This window comes from Capricornis sumatraensis, chromosome 9, assembly GCF_032405125.1.
Source record: "Capricornis sumatraensis isolate serow.1 chromosome 9, serow.2, whole genome shotgun sequence".
Lineage (NCBI taxonomy): Eukaryota > Metazoa > Chordata > Mammalia > Artiodactyla > Bovidae > Capricornis > Capricornis sumatraensis.
The window spans coordinates 8,382,408-8,409,817 of record NC_091077.1 but is presented as its reverse complement, the minus strand read 5'-3'; the positions used below and the strand labels follow the sequence as shown (position 1 = coordinate 8,409,817).

Genomic DNA, 27,410 nt, shown 5'->3' with positions numbered 1-27,410 from the left:
ACCCAAGTGTCCATCGATAGAAGACTGGAAAGAAAATGTGGCGGGGGCTTCCCTGGGGGCTCAGTGGTGAGCAGTCTGCTTGTCAACGCAGAAGACACGGGTCCGATCTCTGATCCAGAAGACCCCACACACTGCACACGTGCCTGCACAGCTACTGTGCCTGTACTCTTGAGCCCAGGAGCCGCAACTACTGAGTCCACATGCGGCCGCGACTGAGGCCCGTGTGCCCCAGAGCTCATACTCCCAACACAAAGCCACCACGGTGAGAGGCCTGCACCCCGCAACTAGAGGGTGAGCCTCCACTCGGCGCAACGAGAGCAAAGCCCGTGCAGCAGTGAAGACCCAGCACAGGCAGCAATTAAGAAAATCTTTTCTTTTAAAGATGTGGTGTGTATACACACACACACACACATACATATACACAATGGAATTATTACTCATTCAAAAAAAAAGAAATCTTGCCATTCATGACAACATGGATGGATCTAGAGGGCTTCGTGCCAGATGAAAGCAGACAGAAAAAAAGAAATACCACATGACCTCACTTACACGTGGAGTCTAAGAAACAAAACAGAATGAAAACCCTCTTAGACACAAAGAAGAAACGGGTGGTTCCCGGAGGGGCAGGGGTGGAAGGCTGGGCAAACAGCGGAAAGGAATTAAAGCGTGCACACGTCAAGGCACGAAACACATGAGCCAGGGGACGCAACACATAGCACAGGAATACAGCGACACTGTAGTGACTTTACATGCAGACAGAGGCTTCCTGGGCTCACCATGGTGACCAGCTCACCAACACATGCAAGTGCCAAATCGCTGTCAACACCGACCCGACACTGAGACTGAAACTAACTATGCTGCACATCAGCTGTATTTCAGCTTTAAAACCAGCTAAGACCGTGAATCGGGGCTTCCCAGGTAGCTCAGTGGTGAAGGGGCCACCTGCCGGTGCAGGAGGCACAGGAGACTCGGGTTCCATCCCTGGGTCGGGAAGATCCCCTGGAGGAGGAAATGGGGGCCCACTCCCGTCTTCCTGACAGGATAACCCCGTGGACAGAGGAGCCTGGCGGGCCACAGTCCATGGGGTCGCACAGTCGGATACGACTGAGCACGCCTGCGCGCAAGTCAGTGAATGCGGGATGTGTATTTTACAGCAATTCAAAAGAAAGAAACTGCAGTCAGAACACAAGCAGACACTGTGCGCGGAGTCGCCGTCAGCACTGAGAAGCCCACCTCCCTCCCTGCGTCTGCCGGGAGCGCGGAACTCTCTGCAGATCTGCCAGACTTGCCAGCTCTGGCTTCAGGAAGCCCGGGGACCTTCACGACAGAAAAGATCGCTAACACTGGTCACTGATCTCTGAAGGGACTCGAAGCTCTCTGCCCCATTACAGCACCACTCCTTCCCCGACTCCCCTCTTCAAGGCCTCACAGGCTCCTCGGCCACCAGCTCCTCTCTTGAGGACTCAACACAGCCCCTGCTGGAAAGGGGCTGAAATGGACCGTCTTTCACAATGAAGCAGAAGCTCTTCAAAGTAGATGCCCTGCAAGTGGACTACACAGAAAGAAGTCCTTCGGAACTATGATCTCGGTTGGCCAAGTGCCTGACTTATCACAGAGCCAACTCCTTGCCCCTGGGTCAGCTGAGGCCTCCCCGCCCTGTCCCTGCACAGACCTCTCCCCGGGTTCCCTCCTTGAACCCTTCCAACCCTTTAAAGGACAAAACCACCTGGGGCTGGGAGGCGTCTTTTTTTTAATTTACTTTTAATTGGAGGATAATTGCTTTACAATGTGGTATTGGTTTCTGCCATAAGTATACATATATCCCCTCCCTCTTAAGCCTCCGCCTGCCCCACCTGCTCCCAACCCTCTAGGCCATCAGGGCGCACCGCGCTGAGCTTGTTATACACCTGTTTCTCTTTCACACACGGCAGTGCACACAGTCAGTGCCACTCTCCCAGTTAATCCCACCCTCTCTTCCCTTCGCTCTGTCCACAAGCCCGTTCTCCACATCTGCGTCTCTATCCCTGCCCTGCAAATAGGTTCATCACTACCATTTTTCTAGATTCCATACATATGCATTAATACACGGCATCCGTTTTCCTTTCTGACTGACTTCACTCTGTATGACAAGGTTCTGGGTTCATCCACCTCACTTCAACTGAATAGAGGTGTCTATTCGATGGCAGAACTGCTATTAATACTGGTATTTAAGCAATAAAACTGAGGCAACGTAACAACAGTGACCTGGGAGGAGTCTCATTGGAAGACCATCTGAGTCACACACAAATTGCCTTCAGGAGTAATTCTGCACTTATTAAGAGACACGTCACTCATTTCTTTTCTTTCCAGAAGCAGTAACACAGCTGTGTGGCCTTAACATCCTGTCTTTAAAGGAACACTATAAGAGGTGAGAGAAGTTTTTCAAAAAGCAATGACAGCAACAGAGAGGAAAGAACTGCAAGCATAAACTGGCCGGAAGTAAGGGAGAAAGCTATGAAGACATCCTGCAAGTCTTCACGCTTCGGAGTTCTCACGATTTCTCCTTCTATCCTGATTAACCCACCCAGGCAGCAAAATCACAGAACATGACCTAGAAACACAAGGTCTCCACTGTGAAAATTTCAGAATGCAACATCTGCCTGCCTTAGTAGGCAACAACACCCAGTTACAGGAAAAGGTGATGGTTTTTTGCAAAAGACTCTAATTTGGAAAAGTATTTCCAAATTCTGTGGCAGAGTCACTCTGAAACAAAGTGGATGATACAACCATCCTATGAAATGTGCTGAACGTCATAAATGACTAAAACAAACGCATGTGAAAGGCAGCTGAGGGGGGCGCCTGGCCCGGGCACTTACCCTCACAGCCCAGTGGGCCTCTGCAGAAGGTGGCGTGACCATCAGCGGGCTGCTGCTGTCATGCTGAGGAGAAAGAGAAAGAGTCCACTGTAGCTGGCACCGAATTCTACTACAGGAGCACGTGTTCATTGTAAGGATATCCATTTCACAGTGCTTTCGAAAGGGAGAAAGATCTCAGAAAGGTAAACACAGAATTACCACATCACTCAGCAATTCTCCTCCTAGGTACAGACCCAAAAGAACTGAAAACAGGTGCGCAAACAATTCCCGGTACATGAATTACTATGTCCACCGACAGACGAATGGACCAACACCACGAGGCAGACCCCAGAATGCGATCTTGCTCAGTCGTGGAAAGGCATGGAGTACCGACACAGGCTGCAGAGTGGATGAACCCTGAGAACGCCATGCTGAGTGAGAGAAGCAAGACGCACAAGTCTACACAGTGCAGAGACAGAAAGCAGAGCAGCGCTGCCAAGGGCTGGGGGCAGGGTGGGGGCGCAGAATGGAGAATGATTGCTTCATGGGCGCACGGTTTCCTTTGGGGGACTACGGCAACGTTCTGGGGCAGACAGACGAGATGGGCACACAATGCTGTGGATGCACTACGCAGCACCCAGTGGTCCATTTCTAAAACCAGTTTCAGATTATGTGGATCTCCCCGCAATTAAAAAAAATTAGAAAGAGAAAACATGGAGAGAGACACGAACAGATAAATTAGGCAAGCGTGGAGGTTCCCGACACTTACAAATTTAGGCGGTGGCGTGTTCAGATTCAGGTTGCTCAAGGCGACTTCGTGGCCACTCTGTGCACAGGCCACCAGTCTCAGTGCAACATAGAAACCCTGCAAATCCAAGAGAGGGGGACACGTAAACCCCACCCCGCTGGCAGCGGTGCTGGAGGCGCTGTCTGCAGTCAGGGGGTTTGGGGGACGAGGGGTTTCATTTCGCTTCAGCAGGGGAGCCCACACATGCTCAGGTCTCTTATAGACTCAAGTAGAACCGGTCTCACCCTGGGAGCACTTTTTAAATGAATGTGCTAAAACAGACGTAGCCCATTGCTTTCTGAATGCTATAAAATTTCAAACAGGTACATTTTCAGAAACAATGAGCCCTCAACGTATAGGAAATGCTAGCGTGTACAGTTTTAAGTCTAAACGGTGGTTCAAATATGCACTGGCTTTTTAGAAATGGTTTGGAATAGACACAGCTGTGTGGGACTTGACAGTCATGATTCGGTAGGTCCCCCTGGCCTCACTGAACAGAGTATCCCCTACTCACCCCCCGTTCCCCAGTGGCCAGATGTGGACTTCATCTCCCACACAGGGACAAAGGACCTGAACCAGGGGCCTTGCCTCCTCCTCACCCTCCTCCGAAGCGAAGGCTGGCCATGGCCACAGGCTTAGGGGACTTGTGCAGGATCACCTAGTTTTTCTAAATTGATCAACAGGCCTAAGAACATGGATTCTTTTTAAAGCTATAAACACAATTATAGTTTTAAAATCTTCTTCATAGAAATGTGAGCACCAGAGCGGCCTTTCTCAGGCTGATGTCTACAGAATGTCCGTGTAGCATGTACAGAAATGGGGACATCAGTAAAGTTAGAAGAAGTGCATTCAGCAAAGATACCAGGGTTCTCGGGGCTTCCTTGGTGGTCCAGTGATTAAGCCGCCACACTCCCGATGCAGGGGGCAGGGGTCTGATCACTGGTCAGGGAACTAAGATCCCACATGCCACGTGCTGCAGCCAAAAACTTTTTAAAAAGAGAAATAAAACAGGGTTCATTTCCACAAAGGTCCTCTGAACCCTTAACACACAAACGTGCGCTATGAATCTTAAGCAAGGGAAGAGAAGCGTATGGCGCTTACTCCACAGGTCGGATCATGGACAGTGATCCACACCCCTTGGAACAGAATTTGGGGAAAGACTGAACTAAAATACGACCAGTTAAAAATCATAAGTACTAGCTTCCCAGGTGGCGCAGTGGTGAAGAATCCAACTGCCAATACACAGGAAGTCTAAAGTACTATAAGATTCCACTTACAGAATCTTCTCAAAATGACGGGATTACATCACCGAAGGGACCAGTGGTTGCCAGGGTTCAGGGCGTGACGCCCAGTGGGCAGCATGAGGGGGACTCTTCGGGGGCGGCGAGAATGTTCTAATCCTGACAGCGGCGGTGGTTACTTGAATCCATGCAAGTGATACAATTACACAGAATTCTATACACCAGAGACCAAAACCACACCAATGCGCCTATGAACGTGGTCAGCTCTGCGTTAGGCCTCTGGTCTAGCATCACACGGACCTGAGCACCGTGCTTCGGGGAGAGCAGGGAAAGGACGCACAGGAACAATCTCCACTATTTTCTGCAACCTCCCTGAGAGTCTGAAGTTACAGAACATTTGGAAAACACCTGAATCACTTGTAACCACACAAATTATTAAAAAGATTATGCTAACCAGGAAACACGGCTCCAAGAGTTCAAGAGGCCTTTATTTTGAAATGAAACCTTGCCGCTTTAACAGTCTGATGGACCCACTTATGTCTGGTGACACCTGTCAGTGGCAACAACAAGGGAGGAAGTGCAGAGGTGACCTGGCCTGGGAGCTCTGGCCCCGCCCCTCCACTTACTCGGTGTGCACGTGTATGTACCTGTTTGTCCAAGTACCCTTTACCTTCTGGGTCGGCCAAGTCCCATATCTGTGGAAACACAAAAGGGCTCATGAGTGTGACCGCCAATCATCTCCTCAGCAAACAGGAGCCATCGTCGCCACTCACCGATACACGTGAGCCTTATGAATAGGTCCCAGCAGCCAGACTCAGACGAGGGGAACGGCCTGGACCCCTCCCTCTCCCCAGCGAGGCACACAGCAGGCAGCAGCACAGAGAACTCCCAGGGGTACCAGGCTCCAAGGCCAACATAAGTCCAGAGCTAAGACCCCAAGAGCACTCAGGCCCCTTGTCTGCTACCCAAGCAAAGGCGGGCAGCAACCATTAAAGCATCTGCATCCACCCGTTATAGCCCCGAGAGGTTCGCAGGGGCCAGCCCGCTTTCCAGGAGGGGTACAGACCCCAAGAAGAGGGGTCTGCACAGGCCAGTGCTCACCTGCCAGGGGAGCTCTGAGGGTGGTCGCAGAAAAGAAACCGCTATTGTTCATCACCTACCTTCCCAAGGATAATGTCTGAGAGCCCAGACTTCTTTAGGAAAAGTGCGGCTTCACTCGCCCCAACTCGCCCTGTGTATGCCGGATCTACCTGGAATTGGGGAGCAACGCTCGAGGTAAGGCTTTGGCAGCCGAGCAGGAGGTAAAGCAACACCCGTGCCACTGGCTGCTAGCTGACAGCTGGGAAACAGAAAGGCAGGGAAGGCCTCTCTGGGTTGCAGTTCACAGCTGGGGGGTTCCAAGTCACTCCCTCTCCAAACTCAATCCAGAAAGACACTAGTGAAAACTTACCTGCTTGTAGTAAGACTCATATAATGGATTTCCAGCGGGAATCTGTAAAAAAAACCACAGACATTGGTCAAATGTGGACACAAAGCCTCTCTTTAAAAAAAGTGTCATCCCCTCAATCTGTCATCACCAAAATACATAAATATTAAAATCAAAATGTAGGCACTTTAAATGTCCTCTCTACACAGACTCCCTGGAGGAGGAAATGGCAACCCACTCCAGTATTCTTGCCTGGGAAACCTCATGGACAGAGGAGCCTGTCAGGCTCCAGTCCATGGGGTTGCAAGGAGTCAGACACGACTGAGTGACTTCACAACAAAAAACACAGACTGCAGTTTATCCTCAGACAGACACCTGACACTTCCTCAGTTTAGAACAAGGAAATGCTAATGCTCTCAAATAAGTCCTGACTCCAACACAAACCAGGCAGTCATTCAGGAAGGAGTTGGTTTCCATTCACTGACCGATGGGATTTCAGTGCATCCAGGAGCTCATGGGGAACAGACACCATTATCCTCTGAGACTGTTCTCTGGCTCCAGAACCAGAACAGGAGCCTTCGCAAGTCACCATGAATCACCAGTCACACCAGCTTCAGACTGGTTTCCCTGCTCCAAGGCTTATTCCCACCCCTCTGGTGTTCCTCCAGCTACCCACCCGAAGGACTGGGCAAACAGGCGCTGACCAGCCCCAGGCACCAGGAAAGACGTGGCCAGTGACAGCTCCCACTATGACAGGCAGGAAGTTCAAAGTTCTCAGCTTGGCACGGAAGACACTCCACGTTCCGGCCATCAGATTTCCTAAGATGCTGCTGTTCAGAGAAGATAACCACCTGATCTGCAGTCAAGAGGCTAACTGAGACACGCCTGGATTCAGCTTGCTGCTAAGTCACTTCAGCCACGTCTGGATTCAGCTTAACTTCCTCACTCGCTTAGTCGTGTCCGACTCTTTGCAACCCCGTGGACTGTAGCCCACCAGGCTTCTCTGTCCATGGGATTCTCCAGGCAGGAATACTGGAGTGGGTTGCCATTTCCTTCTCCAGGGGATCTTCCCAACCCAGGGATCGAACCCAGGTCTCCCATATTGCAGGCAGACACTTTAACCAAGGGTTAAAGGATTTACCCAGGGTCTGAGCCAAGTGGAGGCCAAACCCTCACACATCCAACAGTGTCTGTGGTCTCTTTCCAACCTCAGCAAGTCGCCCCCAGTGGCGAGGAGAGGATCTGCAGGAGTGTGCCAGCAGGGGCAGGATCTCAGCACCTCTAAGGTGCTGGCTGTAAAGGCTCTTACACGTGTTGGTCTTTTACTGCCTAAAAGGAAAAGAGCAGGACACCGGAAAGGTGCTGTTGACTTAGGGAGCTGAGAAAAGCGAGAAAGACAACAGTATGCTTAATCGTATGGAAGAACAGGTGTATGCACAGCTAAAGAGAAAGCCAGGAAAAATGAGTCCTGGTGGGATAACAGTGTTCATTTTAAAAGTCTTCAAACACTATTGTGCAATTTTTCATAATGAATAAAACGAGGGAGGTGGGTTCCTTTCAGCTACAATCACTGACTTGAACCAGCCCAACACTTGCATACTACTGTGTGGTAAAAAGTCACTTCAGTTTAAAAATAATCCCCAGATTACGGTCAGCTTCTCCGGGGGATGGCAACACCTGCAAACACAGGAAGAAGTGAAAGTACAAGAACAGCAGCAATAGAGAATGGAAATAGAAGAAAGGGAGCACAGAGACCTGAAAGGGAGGCGGAGGAGAGTCAGAACAAAAGAAAGAGCGGAAGTCCTGAAAAGGCAGAAAAAGAGAGGCAGAGAAATATGAAAAAGCAAGAAACAGGACTTCCCTGGTGGTCCCCTGGCTAAGACTCCACTTTCCCAGTGCAGAAGCCCGCGGTTCAGCCCCTGGTCAGGGCACCACTCCCTGCACGTCGTAACTAAGACTTCCCTCAAGCTGCACCTAAGACCCACTGCAGCCAAAATGAATAAATAAATATTTTTTAAATATACCGCTATGTGATAAAGATATCTTTAAAAAAAAAGGCAAGAAAGGAGGGTAAAGACCAATGCTTGAGAAAGAAAAGACAACGACACCATGGGAAGAAACAAAGGGCTAAGTGGGGACTTCCCTGACAGGCCGGTGGTTAGGACTTGGTGCTTCCATTGCCATGGGCCCAGGGTCAAGCTCTGGTCAGGGAATTAAGATTCGGCAAGCAGTGCGGCACGGCCGGAAAAAAGCTAAGTGTACAGCAGCTACAGCAACTCCCTGGCTGGCAGCTTCCTCCCGCCCTGGGCCCTTGCAGATACCATTCTGGGGGAGGCTTAGCTTCTAATGACTTAGACAGCAGTGACCACCATCACACCCTGTTTGACCGCCAGAATTTAAAATTCCACATGAAATCACAGAATTCAACAGCAAAAAACCAAACAACCCACTATGACTTGAAGTCTTCATATGCCTGTGAAGAAATAGGCACAGGATCTGAACAGACATTTTCCCAAAGAAAGCATTACAGATGACCAACAGGCACGTGGAAAGACACTCAACATCACTGGTCATTGAGTGAGTGAGTGAAGTCGCCCAGTCGTGTCCGATTCTTTGCGACCCCACAGACTATAGCCTACCAGGCTCCTCGGATAGGGAAAGGCAAATCAAAAAGTACAGTATCCCACCTCACACTGGTTAGAAAGGCTAGCATCAAAAAGATTGAAAAATAACAAGCATTGGTGAGGATGTGGAGAAAAGGGAACCCTTCAATACTGTTGGTGGGGTGTAAGTGGCTACGGCTGCTAGGAAAGACAGTACGGAGAGTCCTCAGAAAATTAAAAACAGAAATACCATTCGATCCAGCAATTTCACTTCTGGGTGCTTATCCAAAGGAAATGAAAACACTAACTCAAAGGAGAACAAGCAAACACGTCCATGTTCACTGGGGCATTGTTTACAATAGCCAAGACCTGGGAGCAACCTAAATATTTACTCACTGATGGATGAATGGATAAAGAAGGCGTGGTGTGTACACACACATTCAGAGGAATACTGCTCAGTCCTTAAAGAGGGAGACCTTGCCAACTGGATGAACCCTGAGGGCATCACGCTAAGTGAAATAAGTTAGACCGGGAAAGACAATCTCACTTGTATGTGGATCTAAAAAACAAAAAGCCAAACCCACAGATACAGAGAACAGAAGGATGGTTGCCAGGGGTGGGAATAGGGGGTGGGCAAAATGGGTAAAGGTGGTCAAAAGGTACAAACTTCTCGCTAGTTAATATTATTGTATCGTATACTGAAAGTTACTAAGAGGATATCTTAAAAGTTCTCATCACAAGAAAAGAAATTTTATAACTATGTGTGGTGATGGATGGTAAGTATTGTGATCGTTTCACAACATGAATAACAAATAAATAAATAACGAATAACAAATCATCACACTGTACACGTGAGACTAACATAATGTTATATAGGTCAACTGCAATCTCGATTTAAACTAATTAACTAATTAAAGGTCTACATGCTCTCAAAATACATCACCCGGGAGGAATAAGACCAAGAGAGGAGGCAGAGTCGGGCCGGCTGTTTGTCACCTCTCAGCAAAGGTGGTGGTGCTGGGTCCCGATAGTACATCACATGCCTGTGGCTCGTGGGAGCAGAACACAAGACCGCAGGGCCCCCCTCCCCCGACCTGGACAAAGGCCCCCTTGCTGCCAGCAAGCGGAGCGGCGTGGCTCTGAAACGAATTTCCAGTGGTTATTTCTTTTAAGATCTCATGGCAGGCAGGAGAGGTTTCTAAGCTACTGTGATTCCAGTGAAAAACAGAGTTATGGTATTTGGAGCACTGAGGGTTAATAACTGTCTCAAACTTCCCAAATGCTTCTGAATCAGATCCATGATCAGGAGAAACAAGACCCCAAACAGTCCAGAAAAGGCCCCGAAGCCCCAGGCCCCAAAGCCTGGACTGTCAGTGCTAAGGACTCCTCTCACAGGCAATCTGTACTCAGAGGTCAATCCCAAATGACCTACAACTAATGGAAAACCAGAGTATGCCTCACTCATTCCTCACTAAATACAGGGATCAGTCTGGGTAACCGGGGACAATGACAGCAGTTAAGAGGTTCTGATTTAATTACACACACGTCAGCCACTACATAAGCAGAAGGGGGCGGGAAAGGGGAACCATCGGCAGCTCTAACTGGCACTTCCTCTTACCACACAACTTCCCTCCAGGGACAGTGGAGTCATGCCTGCCAGCTGCCCAATACAGGATTGCAACAAAACTGAAGACAAAGGCTGCAAAGGCCTCGAGCCCCTGGATGACAGGCAGATACCTTGGACACAAACAGCTCACTGGTGCGGGCAGCCACGCTGCTAGGACAGAGGCCCCTAAGTGCTGAGAGTGGGCACCAGAGCTGCCCACCTCTGCCCAACCCCAAAGTGAGGCCAGGGCAAAGGCAGAAAGGGAACAGGCCAGGGGACAAGGCCGTCAGTGTTCAGAGGCCGCAGACAGCTCAGAGATGGCTTCAAGAACGGAAGTCAGACAGAGCCTGTGCAGGAGGGCATTCTCCTCCACCAGCCCAGGGTGCTAAGAGGCCATCTTTGACTCTGAATTATTCACCGACATTCAGTGTAACTTTCACTTTGGGGACTTTCCTGTTGGTCCAGTGGCAAAGACTCTGCGCTCCCACTGCAGGGGTCCCAGGTTCAAACCCTGGTCAGGGAACTAGATCCCACATGCCACAACTAAGACTTGGCACACCCAAATAAATAAATAACCTGTGAATCTGATCTTTCAGCTGGTCTCCTAAAATACTAAGAAAAGTTCCCAGGGCCTCTTCACTCTGTCCTCCAGCCCAGAAGCGAAAGTCGCTCAGCCGTGCCTGTTGGCAACCATGGACTACACAGGCCATGGGACTCTCCAGGCCAGACTACTGGAGCGGGCAGCCTTTCCCTTCTCCAGGGGGCCCTCCCAACCCAGGGGCCAAACCCAGGTCTCCCGCATTGCAGGCGGATTCTTTACCAGCTGAGCCCCAGGGGAAGCCCAAGAGGCAACGTGCAAACGGGGAGAGAGGCAGGGGACCACAGCAGGGAACAAGCCCACATCCTTCTGCTGGGAGGCCTTTAAAACTCCACAGTTCATGCAAGTATGTGTAATTTTAACACCTGGGGAAAAGCAGCTTGAGATGAGGAACAAGCCAGTACTACTTTGGAGGGGAAGCCCTGAGGATTGAGCTTCCGAATCCTCTCAGGACTGAGTCCATCAGCTCTGATCCCTGCTTTCACACAGGGGCAGGAGCTCTTCCGCAAAACAAAATCACGATCGCTCGCCTGGCTTGCTTCAAAACATTTGTAGCATAAACCCATTTTCATGTTTAAACTTTTAGAAAAAAGTATTTATAATTCCTTGATCTGATAAATGGTGGCTCACATTTACTGAACGCTCACTGTTTTCTATCCTGTATCTCAATTAATTGTTTCCAACAATGCTACAGGGCAGATACTACTGTTTGTCCCCATATATGGGTGAAGGGACCGAAGTTACCTTGCCTGGGGTCACATAGCCCAGGAGTGATGGAGCCAGAGACCAGGCCGTGGGACGCAAACCCACTCTGCACTCTGCAAAAACAGCCAGGGCATGACAGAGCTGGACACAGAGCCACTGCACAGCCTCCTGAGCATGCTCGCCTGAGAAGATGCAAACACGTGACTGTGTCGTGGCATACTACAGTCAACGGACGTGGTCAAAGCGCAACACTTGACTTAAGCACAAGAACCAGGGCAGCCTGTCACTTCCTCAGGAAAACTGAGACTCCGTAATGGCCATAGTTTTCAAAGCTATTGCCAAGTTTTGCAGGAAGTTAGGCACATACCACCAGAAGACATCCCTGTGTGAGTTCCTACTTGGAAAACCAGATGCTGAGACCAAAACAGGGCTAGAGCAGTGCTCACTTGATAATCCCTGCATTTCACCTTCCTCGTAAGTTCCCCCAGCGGTGTACATAACCATCACCCCACCCCAACTGTGTGCACAGCCATCACCCCAGCAGTGGGCACAACCATTACCCCACCCCAGCTGTGTGCACAACCATCACCCCAGCTGTGTGCACAACCATCACCCCACCCCAGCTGTGTGCACAACCATCACCCCACCCCAGCTGTGTGCACAATCATCACCCTAGCAGTGTGCACAACCATCACCCCACCCCAGCGGTGTGCACAACCATCACCCCAGCTGTGTGCACAACCATCACCCCACCCCAACTGTGTGCACAGCCATCACCCCAGCAGTGGGCACAACCATCACCCCACCCCAGCTGTGTGCACAACCATCACCCCACCCCAGCGGTGTGCACAACCATCACCCCACCCCAGCTGTATACACAACCATCACCCCACCCCGGCTGTGTGCACAACCATCACCCCGGCTGTGTGCACAACCATCACCCCGGCAGTGTGCACAACCATCACCCCACCCCAGCTGTGTGCACAACCATCACCCCAGCTGTGTGCACAACCATCACCCCAGCTGTGTGCACAACCATCACCCCACCCCAGCTGTATGCACAACCATCACCCCAGTTGTGTGCACAACCATCACCCCAGCAGTGGGCACAACCATCACCCCAGCAGTGGGCACAACCATCACCCCAGCTGTGTGCACAACCATCACCCCGGCTGTGTGCACAACCATCACCCTGGCTGTGTGTACAGCCCTCCAGGCAGGCCAGACCATACTCTGCGGGTAAGGAAACCAAGATATAACTCAGTAGCTGTCACAGAGCATCAGAAAACACTGCGGCATCCGGAACCTCCCTGAAACTGACAGCTCCCTCCAACTGCTGGATCCGAGGCTCCTAACCCAGACCTAAGGTGAACAGTGCAGGAAGAACTGAGACAGGAGAAGGAGCCTTCGTAAATCCTGAGGAAAGAGATGCCCCAATTTTAAAAGGCTAGCCAAGGAGAAGAAAAAGGCGATTCTGAAAGAAGGGATGCCGCAGAGCTAGGGGAGATGTTCAGTTTAGATACTGCAAAACGAAGGAAATGCCAGTGTTTGCTATCAGGCTGGCAAAGGCGCAAATGCGACCTGAGCCCTGCCAGTGGGAAAATTAGGTGGGTGGAGGGGTCTTCTGGAGGCCAATGCAACGTGGTACACGTGCATGCCCCTGACACTCAGGTCTAAGGTGATTCCGCCGAGTCTTCGTTGATACAGATACGATTACTCTAAAATTTATACAGAAAGCCAAAGGAACTAAGACAGCTAGAACAATGTTGCAAAGGAATAGAGTGGGGGGACTCTGTCCACCCGATCCCAAGGCTCGCTATAAGGTTCCAGTAATCCAGACAGTGTGGCACTGACGGTGGAAAAGACACACAAAACCGTGGGCACGACAGTGAGCCAGACACAGGCCCGCGTAGGTGTGCCCAACCGTGGGCACGACAGCGAGCCAGACACAGGCCCGCGTAGGTGTGCCCAACCGTGGGCACACCAGCCAGCCAGACACAGGCCCGCGTAGGTGTGCCCAACCGTGGGCACACCAGCCAGCCAGACACAGGCCCGCGGAGGTGTGCCCAACCGTGGGCACGACAGCGAGCCAGACACAGGCCCGCGTAGGTGTGCCCAACCGTGGGCACGGCAGCGAGCCAGACACAGGCCCGCGTAGGTGTGCCCAACCGTGGGCACGACAGCGAGCCAGACACAGGCCCGCGTAGGTGTGCCCAACCGTGGGCACGACAGCCAGCCAGACACAGGCCCGCGTAGGTGTGCCCAACCGTGGGCATGACAGCGAGCCAGACACAGGCCCGCGTAGATGTGCCCAACCAACTTCTGACAGAGGCGCTGGAGCCAGCCAGGAGGAAAGAGGCCCGTGTCCACAAACGGTGCTGGAGCAACTGGCCATCCTCCAGAGAGAAAATGAACCTGGAGACATTCAGTCTCACACTTTCTACAAAATTAATTCCAAAGGGATCACAAACTTAAATGTAAAGCCAGAAAACTTTCAGGAAAAACACAAAGGAGAAAATATTCAGGATTGGGAGCTGGGGAGAGAGTTCAGACTTGCCACCGAAAGCCTGATTCAAAAGGAAAAAAAAAAAAGGAAATCGATAAACTGGACCTCAACAAAATTTAAAATATTTGATCTATGAAAGACTCTGATAAGTGGATGCAAAGACAAGCCGCAGACTAGGAGGAAATACTGCTGACGCTTGAACACTGACTGGAGGTTAGGGCACCCACCCGCTGCACAGTCGAAAATCCAAGGGCAGCTTATAGTCGGCCCTCTATACACGGCTCCTCTGTTCCACATCTGTGGGGTCAACCAAACTCGGATCAAGTAGTACTTAATTGTAGTACACATTTACTTTAAAAAAAAGTTTTAAAAATAAAGAAACAGAGGCCACTCCTTCAGGGTTGGCCTGCTCAAGAAAGTAAAAAGAAACAATTCACATAGAAGCGGACCTGCACAGTTCAAACCTGTGTTGCTCAAGGGCAACTGTGTTTGCAAATCACACATCCAACAAAGGACTGGTACCTGGAATACACAGAGTAAAAGTGAAAGCGTAAGTCGCTCAGCCGTGTCCGACTCTCTGCGACCCCGTGGACTGTAGCCTGCCAGGCTCCTCTGTCTGTGGAACTCTGCAGCTAAGAATACTGGAGTGGGAAGCCATGCCCTTCTCCAGGGGATCTTCCCGACCCAGGGATCAACATGGGTGTCCCACATTGCAGGCAGATTCTTTACCATCTGGGCCACCACAGAAGCCAGGAAGGAATACATAAAAAACTCTCAAAACTCAACAACACAAAAAGGAAACAATTCAATGAGAACATGAGCAAAAGACATGAAGGGACATCTCACTAAACAGGATGTACAGATGGCAAGTAAGGATGTGACAAGATGGCCAGTGTACCTTCAGCTGCGAAGTGCAGGTTAAAAGCCACAGGGACAATATACTGTAATAACCTACACTGGAAAAGAATCTGAGAAGTTCTATTCAAAACTGAATCACTTCTCTGTGCATCTGAAACTAACCCAATATTGCAAATCAACCATACATCAAGTAAAAAGAAAAAAAAATTCTCTTGAGAAACCACAGTATGAGGCCACCACATAGCTATCAGAACAGCTAAAACAGCAAGCAGTGACACTGGTAAGCATGCAGTGAAACTAGGTCACTTATACATGGCTGCTGGGAATGTAAAAAGGTACAGTTACTCTGGAAAACAGCCTGGCATGCAGTTTCTTAAAAAACAAAACAAAACTAAATAAATGTGCAACTGTAACTATCCTGGGCATTCAGAGAAAGGAAGATTTAAATTCACAGAATATCCTGTACTCAATGCTGAGTGCAGCTTTGTTACTAATAGTCTCGCAAACCTGAAAGCACGCCAGACTTCCTTCAGTGGGTTTTTGCTCTAACGGACCATGTCCCACACACCATGGAATACTACCTGGCAATGAAAAGGCATCAGCTCTGGAGAGACAAAACAACCCAGCAGAATCTCCAGAGCACGACTGCAGTGGCGGTGGTTTAGCTGCTAAGTCGTGTTCGACTCTTTGTGACCCCATGGACTGCAGCCCACCAGGCTCCTCTGTCCATTCCCAGGCAAGAATACTGGAGTGGGTTGCCATCTCCTTCTCCAGGGGATCTTCCTGACCCAGGGATCAAACCCACGGCTCCGGCATTGGCAGGTGGATTCTCTACCACTGAGCCCCCAGGGAGCCCCGGGAGCTATGCTGAGTGGAAAAGGCCAGTCTCCAGAGCTCCACACTGTGTGAGTCCACTGCACATAATCAAAGTGCCAGAATTACAGAGACGAGCAGATCAGTGGTTGCCAAGGGTTAAGGAAGGAACGGGGTAGGAGGGAAGAGGGTGTGGCTGTAAAAGGGCCACCAGAGAGATCCCTGTGGGGATGGAGCTGTTCTGCATCCAACTGCAGAGCACGCGACTTTCTGGTCGGACGGTGTCCTATGTGTGCGCGCGCAGTCGCTCAGCCGTGTCCGACTCCGCAACCCCACAGACTGTAGCCCGCTAGGCTCCTCTGTCCGTGGGGATTCTCCAGGCAAGAACACTGGAGTGGACTGCCACCAAACTTTAAAAGTTTTAAAAAGAGACTCAGGAGATTTCACAACCAAATGCAAAGTGATATTTTTAGGTAATTAGGGAAATCTGGACTGGGTATCAGATAATACTAAGCAATTCTTACTGTTTTATGTTGTGGTAGGGCACGGCGGTGATGTAAAAGGAAACAGTCTCAACTACTAGAGGTGCATACTGAAATATGATTTTTTTAAGTATTTATTTATTTTGCTGCTCTGAGGCCTTCAATGCCACATGCAAACGTCTTCGTTGCGGTATGTGCGATTTAGTTCCCTGACCTGAGGCCAAACCCAGGCGCCCCGAACTGGGAGTGTAGAGTCTTAGCCATTGGACCATCAGGGAAGTCTCGAAATAGGATTTCTAAGGTGAAAACAAACTTGGATAAAGAGATTTGCAAAATGTTGGCCTCTGTTGTGAACTGGTGGTGAGTACATGGGAGTTCATTAAGTTCTTCCCTCTGCTTTTAGTGTGTTTAAAATTTTCATATAACTAAAGACCAACATTTGATGTTTCTGCTCTGGGAAGGATTTTCATGGTACAAGCTGCTTCAGGTTCAAGCGTGATAAATGAAGAACAGCTTCACCACTGGCAGGATCGTGCTTTTGCCAAATAATAAAATCCAGAATTTCTTTAACACACAACCCCAGGGATTCAGTGATGATCAGATATGCAGGAAGGCAGAAGGGCAAGAAGGTTGGATCCGTGTGCCCTTCTTGTGGGCGGGGACTGCAGCGGACAGTGGAGGACTGAAGGCAGTCAGCAACTGGTTAAGCCGATAAACGAATCACTGTGTCTCCCTGGGACAGAATGCCATCAGCAGTAAAAGCAGTCCAGGCAGAACCTCTACGAAGCCTGCTGAAGTGAAAGGGCCAGAGCAGAAGCCCGGTGATGACCCGGCTGGTGAGCACACAGCAGCCAGGTGCACGGGGATCTAAACCTGGCGGGACGGACACACACGTGTGCAATGGTCCTTCCCGTGAACGGGGGGCCTCCCTTGGCTTTCGGAGTTCTCCAGGTAACACATCCTGCTTTTAGGACAGAAAAGGGAAAAGGAGGCGTGGCAGATGAGGGTCTGAAGGAAGACACATGCCTCTCCCTGGAGACCCAAACGGCGCCGCGAGGAAGGACCGTGAAAGGGCACACCCCGCACGCGGCACAGAAGGCAGGGCCTCCCTGCAACCCATGCAGACCTCAGAGGGGTTACGTTTACAGTCCCCGCCTGCAAGGAGACTCCCCAGGTGGCAGAGAGGTAAAGACTCCGCCTCAGCCTCAACGCAAGAGAGGCAGGAAATTCAGGTTTGATCCCTGGGTGAGGAAGATCCCCTGGAGAAGGAAATGACAACCCACTCCAGTATTGTTGCCTGGACAATTCCATGAAGAGAAGAGCCTGGCGGGCTGCGGTCCACGGGGCTGCAAAAAGCTGGACAAGAATGAGCAACTGAGCACATACACACAAGGAGAACCAAGGAGCAAGAGCGTCCAGGTTGTGCAGACACACCGCTCACATCAGGGTGGACAGGGCAGGCAGGAGGAGGTCAGGGCGGGAAGCCACTTGGGGGAACACAGAATCAAGGTGTGACAGCTTCCACGCTCCCGGCAGACCAGAGCTCTCCGCCCCATCTACCAGAAACGGAAGGGAGAAAGGAATGAAGTCACTGGAGGCCACCTTCTGGCTCCAACACGCTGATCCACGTGGGATGCAGGACCTAGGCGGAGCCCCGACGTTCCCCAAGAAAGCCTCTGCCCACACCTCTCGGCCAGGTCTTCCCATCACCAGAGGAAGCGGAACCACACAGAGGTCAAGAGCGCCGCCACACACACGTAGACTCAAGGCCTATCCCACCACTGGGACGCTGTGCCACCCTGCGTGAGAGGGTTACAGCAGGGCCAGGGGTCTCCAATCGGAGGAAAGAGGCTGCAAGTGTCAGACATTTTTCTCTCTCTTAAGCGCCAGGAGGAAACAAACTAGCAATATTTTTTTCCTTCTCTATACAAATTTAAAAGGAGGTTTCTCTTAAAATACTATGTTGCCATAATGACACCTGGTTTCACCTGAAGTTAACTATTCTCAAACCTTGAGATAACCAATGCCTTTTTCTTGTGAAAATGCTTGTCTTAAGCTATGCTAATATGCTATGCATTTACCCCAAACTCTGTCTTCAAGTCGGTTCTGCCTAATGGCTCAGAACCTGCTTGACAAATCAGTCTGTTATACTCAGATATTGCTCCCTAATCTATGTAAATGAAACTATTTGTATGGTGATCTGCCCTTCTACAAGATTCAAGCTGATCATTTTATGGCCCGGGATGAACCTTTTGGTGCCAAGATTATCCCAAAATGCATCTTATGGGTGAGGGGCCTGGTGCCATTCTGCGTTTTAAGACATTCCTTTCTTTCATTAACAGACTGCTGGTGACTATATAACATCCAGCTGCAGACTAGCAGGGGGTACTCTTTCTGCCCCCTTCTGATGCCTATGTCAGAGGCTTTCTCTATCTCCTCTATACTTTAATAAAACTTTATTACACAAAAGCTCTGAGCAATCAAGCTTCGTCTCTGGCCCCGGATTGAAATCTCCTCCGGGGGCCAAGAACCCCGGCGTCTTCGTGTCGTTCAGCAACCTTTCATGGGGAGGCTGAGCAGCCTTTCTGCGCCTTGATTTCTTCATTTGGAAAAAAAGAGGACACGGACGCCCGCCGCTACCGCTGACATGCAGTGAGTACTCGACAAACACTTGCCTGTCAAGTCCTATCCTCCTTCCATCGGCTCCTTTATGCCCAGAGATGCCCACCCCTTCATGACTGCATCTCAAACTACCAAGCTCCTCCAGTCCCTCAAGACAGTGGCGCACCCTTGGATTTGCCAGTTTTCTGCTCTTGAACTTACGAATTCATTCATTCACTTACTGAACGCGTACACAGTGGGCTTCCCTGGTGGCTCAGTGGTAAAGAATCCACCTGCCAGTGCAAGGGACACGGGTTCATATCTTGAGCTCTGAGGCTCAAGCAAGGGGAGAGGCAGGCAAAGTGAGCCAGGACTTCAGCACCGGAGCCTCGGATGTGACAACGGCAGGCGCGTCCCAGGCCTGCAGAGTCAGAGGGGGAGGACAGGGACGGGCAGGGCTGGCCCTTCAGCATGTCCCCCAGCAGGGACTCGGGGTCACTCAGCGCCATTTCAGTGAGACGACAGGTCTGCCCACCCCTCGTTGGGAGGTCAGAACATCATCTCATCCTCCTGAAGGCACGCTGAGCAGATGCGCCCGTGAGGAGGAGAACCGAGTATACACTCAGCTGCTGGGAGCGGGCGACAGCAGGTAGTGGAGGAAGCTGGGGAGACACTGCCTGTCCTCCAGGACGCTGCCCACTAATACAGCCATCCGTGGTGCAGCAACTCACGGAACAGGGGCTGCTCACCCTGAACATGTCTCTCTGGAGGTCTTGACGGGGCATCGAGGTGGCAATCCCTTCTCCACTCCGCAGTACCTATGGACTGCCGGCCTGGTTCTGGGCACTGGCCTCGGCTGAGCTGCAACAGTGAATAAGGGGTTCCCCCTCAGCCTCCTGGAGCTCCTGCTCTGCAGGAGGCGTTAGACATGACAATGAAAACAGCCGGGCACAAGTGCTGCGAGGAAAAGGCAGGATGGGGAGCGACGCAGGGGCCACAGACACAGGCCGCAGGGAGAGGAGCCGGCGGCCACCGGGACCGAGTCTACCCGAGGGGACCCCAGATGCTGAGCACCCGTGCGGAAGCAGGCCCCGACTGAGCCAGGAGGAGGCGCCACTGGCAGGAAAACTCCCAGGGGGTGGGGTCCCGGGGGGGAATGCCAGGCACAGAGGGAGGGGTATGGGGCTGAGTGCGGCCACGCGGCCACATGGTGGCGCAGGTGGGCGGGACAGGAAAGGGACCTTGCCCAGGCCACCTGGAGGGAGCAGGGAGCAGCTTCCAGCCCCAAACTCCTGCTTAAGATCAACGCAGGCCTGGCCTCCCTGTATCCCTGTGTGTGTGTGTGTGAGTCGCTCAGTCGTGTCTGACTCTTTGTGACCCCATGGACTGTAGCTCGCCAGGCTCCTCTGTCCATGGAATTCTCCAGGTAAGAATACTAGAGCGGGTTGCCATGCCCTTCTCCAGGGGATCTTCCACACCCAGGGATCGAACCTGGGTCTCCTGCACTGCAGGCAGATTCTTTAGCCTCTGAGCTACCAAGGAAGCTCATAGCCCTCCTAGACACGGCTCCTCCGGGCGTCTCAGAGAACAGCCCCTCCCCCATCATGTCCATTCTCTCTTCCCTTCCTCCATCTGGGGGACCAAGCCCTGCAGAGATGCACAGGGGTGACACCTTAGCAGTCAGTGCCCCCTACGCACAGCAGGGCACTGACTGCCCTCCTTGAAGGTGCCCACTTCTCACAGTGGTTCCAACGACCCCCAGGCGTGCCCTGTTGTTCTCAGTCATGTCCGACTCTGTGTGACTCCACATACTGCGGCCAGCCGGGTCCTCTGTCCATGGGGTTCTCCAGGCAAGAGTACTGGAGTGGGTTGCCGTTTCCTTCTCCAGGGGATCTTCCCAACCCAGGGATCAAACCTGAGTCTCCTACGTCTCCTGCATTACAGGGGGATTCTTTACCATTGAGCCACCAGGGAAGGCCCAAGCATGCCCTGCTACTGCTGCTGCTGCTGTTAAGTCGCTTCAGTCGTGTCCGACTCTGTGCGACCCCATAGACGGCAGCCCACCAGGCTCCCCCGTCCCTGGGATTCTCCAGGCAAGAACACTGGAGTGGGCTGCCATTTCCTTCTCCAATGCATGAAAGTGAAAAGTGAAAGTGAAGTCGCTCAGTAGTGTCTGACTCTTCACGACCCCATGGACTGCAGCCCACCAGGCTCCTCCGTCCATGGGATTTTCCAGGCAAGAGTACTGGAGTGGGGTGCCATTGCCTTCTCCGAAGCATGCTCTGAGCCTTCCCCAAATCCCTTTCTACATCGGCCACCCTGGGGTCCCAACATCCCTGCCATCTTCTGACCCCTGGCACAACAGGACACCAGGACCGGGCCAGCAGCTCTCCCTGCCGCCTCCCTGCTCCCCTCTGCAGGTGGCACCGGCAGGCCTCCCGGCACCCACTGCTCTGTAGAGCCCAGGGGCTCTCGGAGTTCCCAGCACCGAGCCAGGCTCCCCAGTTCCACAGTGAGTGAAAAGACAGTCCCTGCCACCACAGGGCAGAGCATCAGATCTGGTCAGAGAAAACCACAGAGGCAGAAGAGCAAAGGCGCAGGCAGGGAGAGCGCAGGAAGGAGGCCTCGTCCTGAAGGAGGGAAGGGTCAGGCAGACAGAGCAGCGGGGCGGCCTTCCAACCCGCGCCGGGCTCCGCACACACCTCGGCCTCTCAGCTGGCACCCGCGCTCGCCCGCTCCCCTCCCCACCCCACTTGGCACAGGGTCACAACTCCGCTCAGAAAGACCCTCGGTGGTTGCTGAAGGAGTATGGCGTTCCACTTGGTCATGCCCGCTACATGCTCCACCGCCACCTTCTGGCCCTGATGGCCCAACTTCCCCCCAAACTCACCTGTGCACACACAAACACACACTCTCACTGGCTCGCAGACACACACAGCCGTCAAACCCTGCCTGCCCTCTCTCCCGGCCTGGCGGATGCTCCCCTCTGCACGCTGTGCACCTCTCACCCTGTCTGAGCACGGATCACCCCTAGTGGGGCGTGTGGCTGTGAGCGTCTGCCTGCTGAAACCCAATCGCCTGCCAGCCCCCACACCAAATCTCCAGCTGTAGGTAGTCGTCCGAATTCCCCACTGAAATGAGTCCCTCTCTCCCATGCTTCCGTTTTACCAAAGAGACACTTCTTCAAGCCTAATTTACGTTAAGACTACTGTATTGCCTGGGCCCCCTTCCCTGTATTTCACTTCTTGGGGGATGGAGTTTCACACTCACATGTTGTGAGCTCCATCCACAACACTGGGTCAGAAAAAGGTTGTTCGTGGGATGGGTGAGAATGAGATGGCGCCTTGGAAGGGAGGGGGTGAGATGGGTGGGAGGGGTGAGATGGGTGGGAGGGGGTGAGCGCTCGGGCAGACAAGGCTTCCACCTGGAGGTGGCGAAGTGAAGACGAGCCTGAAGCCTCTCGGGGCCTCAGTCTCCTTATCTGTAGGATGTCTGCTCCCATATCAAACGAGAAAATGCAGATAAAGCACACCCTGCAAAGGGAAGCACTTATGAGATCTATTCTTATGGTGGCTTTTATTATTGTCACTGAGACAGAAGACCAGGCTTTATCTACAAAGAACTGCTGGGAGAGAAGTCAGACAAAGCTGCTAGGACGCGTGCTGCGACATCAAACCACGTCGCAGCTGGCCACGCCAAACGGTCTTTTCAGCAAACTGAACTATTTCACCAAGCGCTGGCCACACGATGAGGCGTATCGCCCTCGTTTTCTCTCTCAGCTCGTTGGCTGAGCCGCTCTCAATGCCAGGACAGAACAGTCTTTCAGTTCTCTTAGTTTCTGTGGTTTGTTTTTATTTAACATGTAATTTCACATACAGCAGGCTAAAGAAAGAAAGAAAGTTGCTCAGTCGTGTCTGACTCTTTGCGACCCCCTGGACTGCAGCCCGCCAGGCTCCTCTGTCCATGGGATTCTCCAGGCAAGGATACTGGAGTGGGTTGCCATGCCCTCCTCCCGGGGATCTTCCCAACCCAGGGAATGAACCCAGGTCTCCTGCATTGCAGGCAGATTCTTTACCGTGAGCCACCAGGGAAGCCCACAGTAGGCTAAGTACATACTGATAAAAACCCACTTACAGGATTGTGAATGAAAGAATATTTTCTAGTGGCAAGAAGGCAGCAGAAAAAAATCAAAAAGTAGAAAGCCAATACTAGAAACTTGGTCTGGAAGAAGCTGCTGATTCCACGGCCTGATGTGTGAGCACCAGAGGGACCCACAGGCTTGCCCAACTCACTCAGCATCATGGGTGTCGGGCTCATACCCTGGGGAAATGGGGAGCATTCCCTGGTGGTCCAACGGCTAAGACTCCACACTCCCAGTGCAGGGGGCCTGGGTTTGATTCCTGGTCAGGGAACTAGATCCCATGTGCTGCAACTAAAGACCCCGCAACTAAGACACAGCACAGCCAAATAAATATTTTTTCATGTTCAAAATGGACATAGGAGTGTGCTGAGGGCACAGAGGCCATTCTAACCCTTATCAAAGAAAACACCCAATGGAAGAAACATTTGCAATCACACACACCAGAGTCAATCAGGTTCTGGGACCTCCAACATGGCCATCTCTCGGGTGTGGGGCAATTTAGAGGCTGGTCCCAGCCCCAAAACTTCAGAGTCCTAATGGTTACACTGTCTCCAAAAGAGGGCCTCTTTGTCAAGCTGTATTCTTGTTCAGTTTCTCCTCTTTAAATACAGCCTGAAAGAACACAGTTTTCTGTTTCCACTGGAAATGTAAACTGAAAAGCGCACCCTCGGACTTCCCTCGTGGTGCAGTGGCTAAGACTGCGCACCCCAGGCAGAGGGCCAGGGTTCCATCCCTGAACTAGACCCCACCTGCCGCAACTGGGAGTTCACACGGCACAACTAAAGACGCCGCGTGCCGTAACTAAGACCCGGCTCAGCCAGATAAATCAATAAATATTAAAAGTAAAAAATCCATAAGCATAAGGATGACGGCAATGACACCTCCCTGACAAGGAATCAGTAGTGAATGGGCACAAAGAGGGTGTCCAACCATACTCCCTTACTTCCACACGAGACCTGTGCCCCAAATCTCTCCCCAACACTGCTCTGGGGGATGCCGAGTGACCAGAGTCCAGGAACCGGGGCTCTGACTGGACGGAAGGGGTGGGAGAAGGGAGAGGCAGGTCCCTTTTCCTCCTCTCCTCACTTCCAGCCCAGTGGAGGCCATTCACTCCACCTCTGCGGGCTGCCACCTGACCTCCACCAGACTTCTGATCATCTGGGAGCCCGGCCCCAGCGCAGCTGTCTGAAGGGCGGGCGCTTGGCTTTATTCTTCTTGGGCCTGAGCCAGCACACGTAAGTGCTCAGTAAACATCATGGGGGCGTCCCCAGGGCACGGGCTGCGCCTCTGTGTGGGGTCTGCCCTGGCCTGGAAGACTGCTGCAAAGGTGATGACGGTCTGGTCTCAGTGGAGCCTGACGCCACCCCCACCCCCACCCCCACCCCCCGCCAGCTCCCAGGAAGGCCTGTCGGGTCCTGCGCCAGCCCACACCACACCTGCTTCCCACCCCCCTCGGAGGACCCCGTCCAAGGAGCCAAGCCACACACTCCTTTGACCCCCAGCCCTTCCACCCTTCCGGCACCCTCCGGCCAGGCTGCTCTGTGTCGCTGCAGGTCTCACTACAGCAAGTCTCCGAGCTAGCGCCAACTCTGGCCATCCCCTGGAGAAGCAGTCAGACGATCTACGCGGGTCGCTTCACTCCTCAGGAACTGCCAGAGAGCCTGTCTCTCATGAAGTGGACTTGCCCAACCAGTCACCCTTTAGCTCAACAGACGATTACCAGCACCTAAGGTTGATGTTCAGTCACTAAGTTGTATCCGATTGATGCAACCCCACGGACTGGAGCGTGCCAGGCGCCCCTATCCGTGGAATTTCCCAGGCAAGAATACCAGAGTGGGTTGCCATTGCCTTCTCCAGGTCATCTTCCTGACCCAGGAGTCAAACCCATGTCTCCTGTATTGCAGGCAAATTCTTTACCACTGAATCAGCAGGGAAGCACACCCAAGGATAAATTAAAACTGGCACAGTCCCTGCCTTAGTAGACACAGTCCACACAGTGGGGGACAAACACCATCAATCGAAGACTACCACCAGCACAAAATTACAAACTGGTATGTAGAAAAGCACACGGTCTCCCTCAAGGCGGTAACAGAAAAGCTGGGCCAGTCTGTGAGGGTAGCGACGTGCTAGCTGAGATTTGAAGAGCAGCCGGGATTAACCACAGATGAAGAGGGAAAAGGACACTCCAGACAGACCATAAAGAGCACGTGCAAAGGCCCTGAGGCCAGGGAGAACGTGCAAGCTACCGAAACCAGGGCCTAGGGGCTACAGGGCAGAGCGACAAGTCTGGGAGGTGCAGGCTACTGGGGTGTCAAGTGCAGGGCAGGGCAGGGGCCCGATTCAGTCCACAGACAGTGGAGGCCAGGCATCACCGTCCCCTGCTTTCAGCCAGTGTGCACAAAAGGAGAACCGACTCTGTGTCAGCCAGGCCAGAACCCAGCCAGTAAATCGTTTCTACGATCAACGCTGCAGGAATCCTGCCCAGCAGGCAGGGCGGTGGCGATCCAAGGAGAAGGCTGTCTGCGGTCATCTGTAACTTCTACTTCCCCGCATTAGCAAGTGGCAGTAAGAACTGGGATGGCCGTGCCGGGCCTGCGTGCAGGAGCAGCCGTGGGGCCTGTGAGCCAGCACATCTCCCTTCCTCCCCCGCGTCTGCGTCAGCCCCTCTCTGGGCAAGCGGACACCCGTCAGGCCCTTTTGTCTCAGGCTGATTTGTAGGCCAGGCACAGACTCCTGTGTCCCGTTTTACCAAGCCACCTTCTTCCTTCCAACCCTAAGTCACTCTAGTTAAAAGCAGGACATGTACCCCAAAGTCCCAGCCACAACAGCCCTTTGAGCTGGAGCTCCAGTTTCTCGGCTTCCCCTCATCCTGTCCTGCCTCTGTCAGAAAGGCCGTGCCAATCTTCCCTCCCAGGATACCCCCTGCCCTGTCCACGCAGCTGTCTCCAACACACCCAAGCAAGTCAGCCGCCCCTCCTCCAGCTTGGACCTGAGCCGCCCTGGCCCGAGCAGAGTCCGAGCTCCCTCTGGGCTGGGCGAGGCCCGCTCATTCCTCTGTCAGCCTCTGGAAGCACTGAGGAGCCACGCCAGCAGGAAAACTTGCTGACCCCTCATAAAGATAATGAGGAGGTTTTTCTACCCCCTCCAATCCCCCTTCCACTGAGACAAGATTAAAACAATAAAATTAAAACGTAGGGCTTCCTTGGAGGCTCAGCGATAAAGCATCTCCTGCCAAGGCAGGAGACACAGGTTCGATTCCTGATCGGGGAAGATTCCACATGCTATGGAGCAAGTAAGCCCCGGAGCCGCAACTACTGAATCCACATACCACAACTACTGAAGTCCACAGCCTAAAGCCCGTGCTGCGCAACAAGCCTAGCCTCCACTTCCTGCGACTAGAGAAAAGCCCGGGCAGCAAGGAAATCCCAGCACAGCCAAAACCAAATCTGTGAAAACACAACCAAGTGGTTCTCTCCCCACTAGACTCTGCAGAGCCCACTGCTGAAGCAGCATGAGTGCTGCTTAAAGCAGATGCGACTCACACGGCTGTAACGCCTGGCAGCTTCACAAACAAGCAAACTCCCAGATGGGAAGCCACAGAGCAGCGCAGAGGCCGGGGAGGGGGTCAGAAGAGCGCGTCGGCGTGCGCTTGCTGGCTGCGACCTTGGGCAAGTGACATAAGGTCCCTGGGCCTCAGCTGACCGCTTCATAAAGGCAAGGAGGAGACCAACCAGGGTGACTGGGAGAATGAGCTGAGCCAACTAAATGCCTGTCCTGCCCAGTCCTTGGGTGCCTGCATGGACTCGAGGCCCTCCCAGACCTCCACATCTGACCGCCCTCCTCAGCTTTATACTTTTCAGAGCGCAGACGGCATCACTCCACTGCGCACGTCTGCGCATTTCTGCATGTCTGTGGTTCCCAAGTGGCTCAGTGGTAAAGAATCCGCCTGCCAGTCCAAGACACGCAGGCTGGATCCCTGGGTCGGGAAGATGCCCCTGGAAAAGGAGACGGTGACCTGCTCTGGTACTCTTGCCTGGGAAATCCCATGGACAGAGGAGCCATGGTCCACGGGGTCGCAAAGAGTCAGATGCAACTTAGCAACTACAGAACAACAGGCCCCTCCTTAGACCCTCGGCTCCCTGAGGCAGGGGGGTCTTCAGGTTCACAGGTATAACCTGCTGCCAGGAGAGCACCTGCCCAGAAAAGACG

The 27,410-nt window shown here is 52.4% G+C and overlaps 1 protein-coding gene across 5 annotated transcripts in view; it reads right to left on the bottom strand.

Annotated features, from left to right (window-relative positions):
- The window catches only part of EPS15L1 (epidermal growth factor receptor pathway substrate 15 like 1), a 106,905-nt gene that overhangs the window by 74,058 nt on the left and 5,437 nt on the right, over nt 1-27,410 (bottom strand). For all 5 annotated transcript variants that reach the window (XM_068981383.1, XM_068981385.1, XM_068981384.1 and 2 more), the window contains exons 2-6: nt 6,313-6,354; nt 6,023-6,112; nt 5,510-5,557; nt 3,604-3,699; nt 2,856-2,918 (exon numbers count right to left, since the gene is read on the bottom strand). In XM_068981383.1, coding sequence (XP_068837484.1) covers nt 2,856-2,918; nt 3,604-3,699; nt 5,510-5,557; nt 6,023-6,112; nt 6,313-6,354 — 339 coding nt within the window. The remainder of the gene's footprint in view (nt 1-2,855; nt 2,919-3,603; nt 3,700-5,509; nt 5,558-6,022; nt 6,113-6,312; nt 6,355-27,410) is intronic.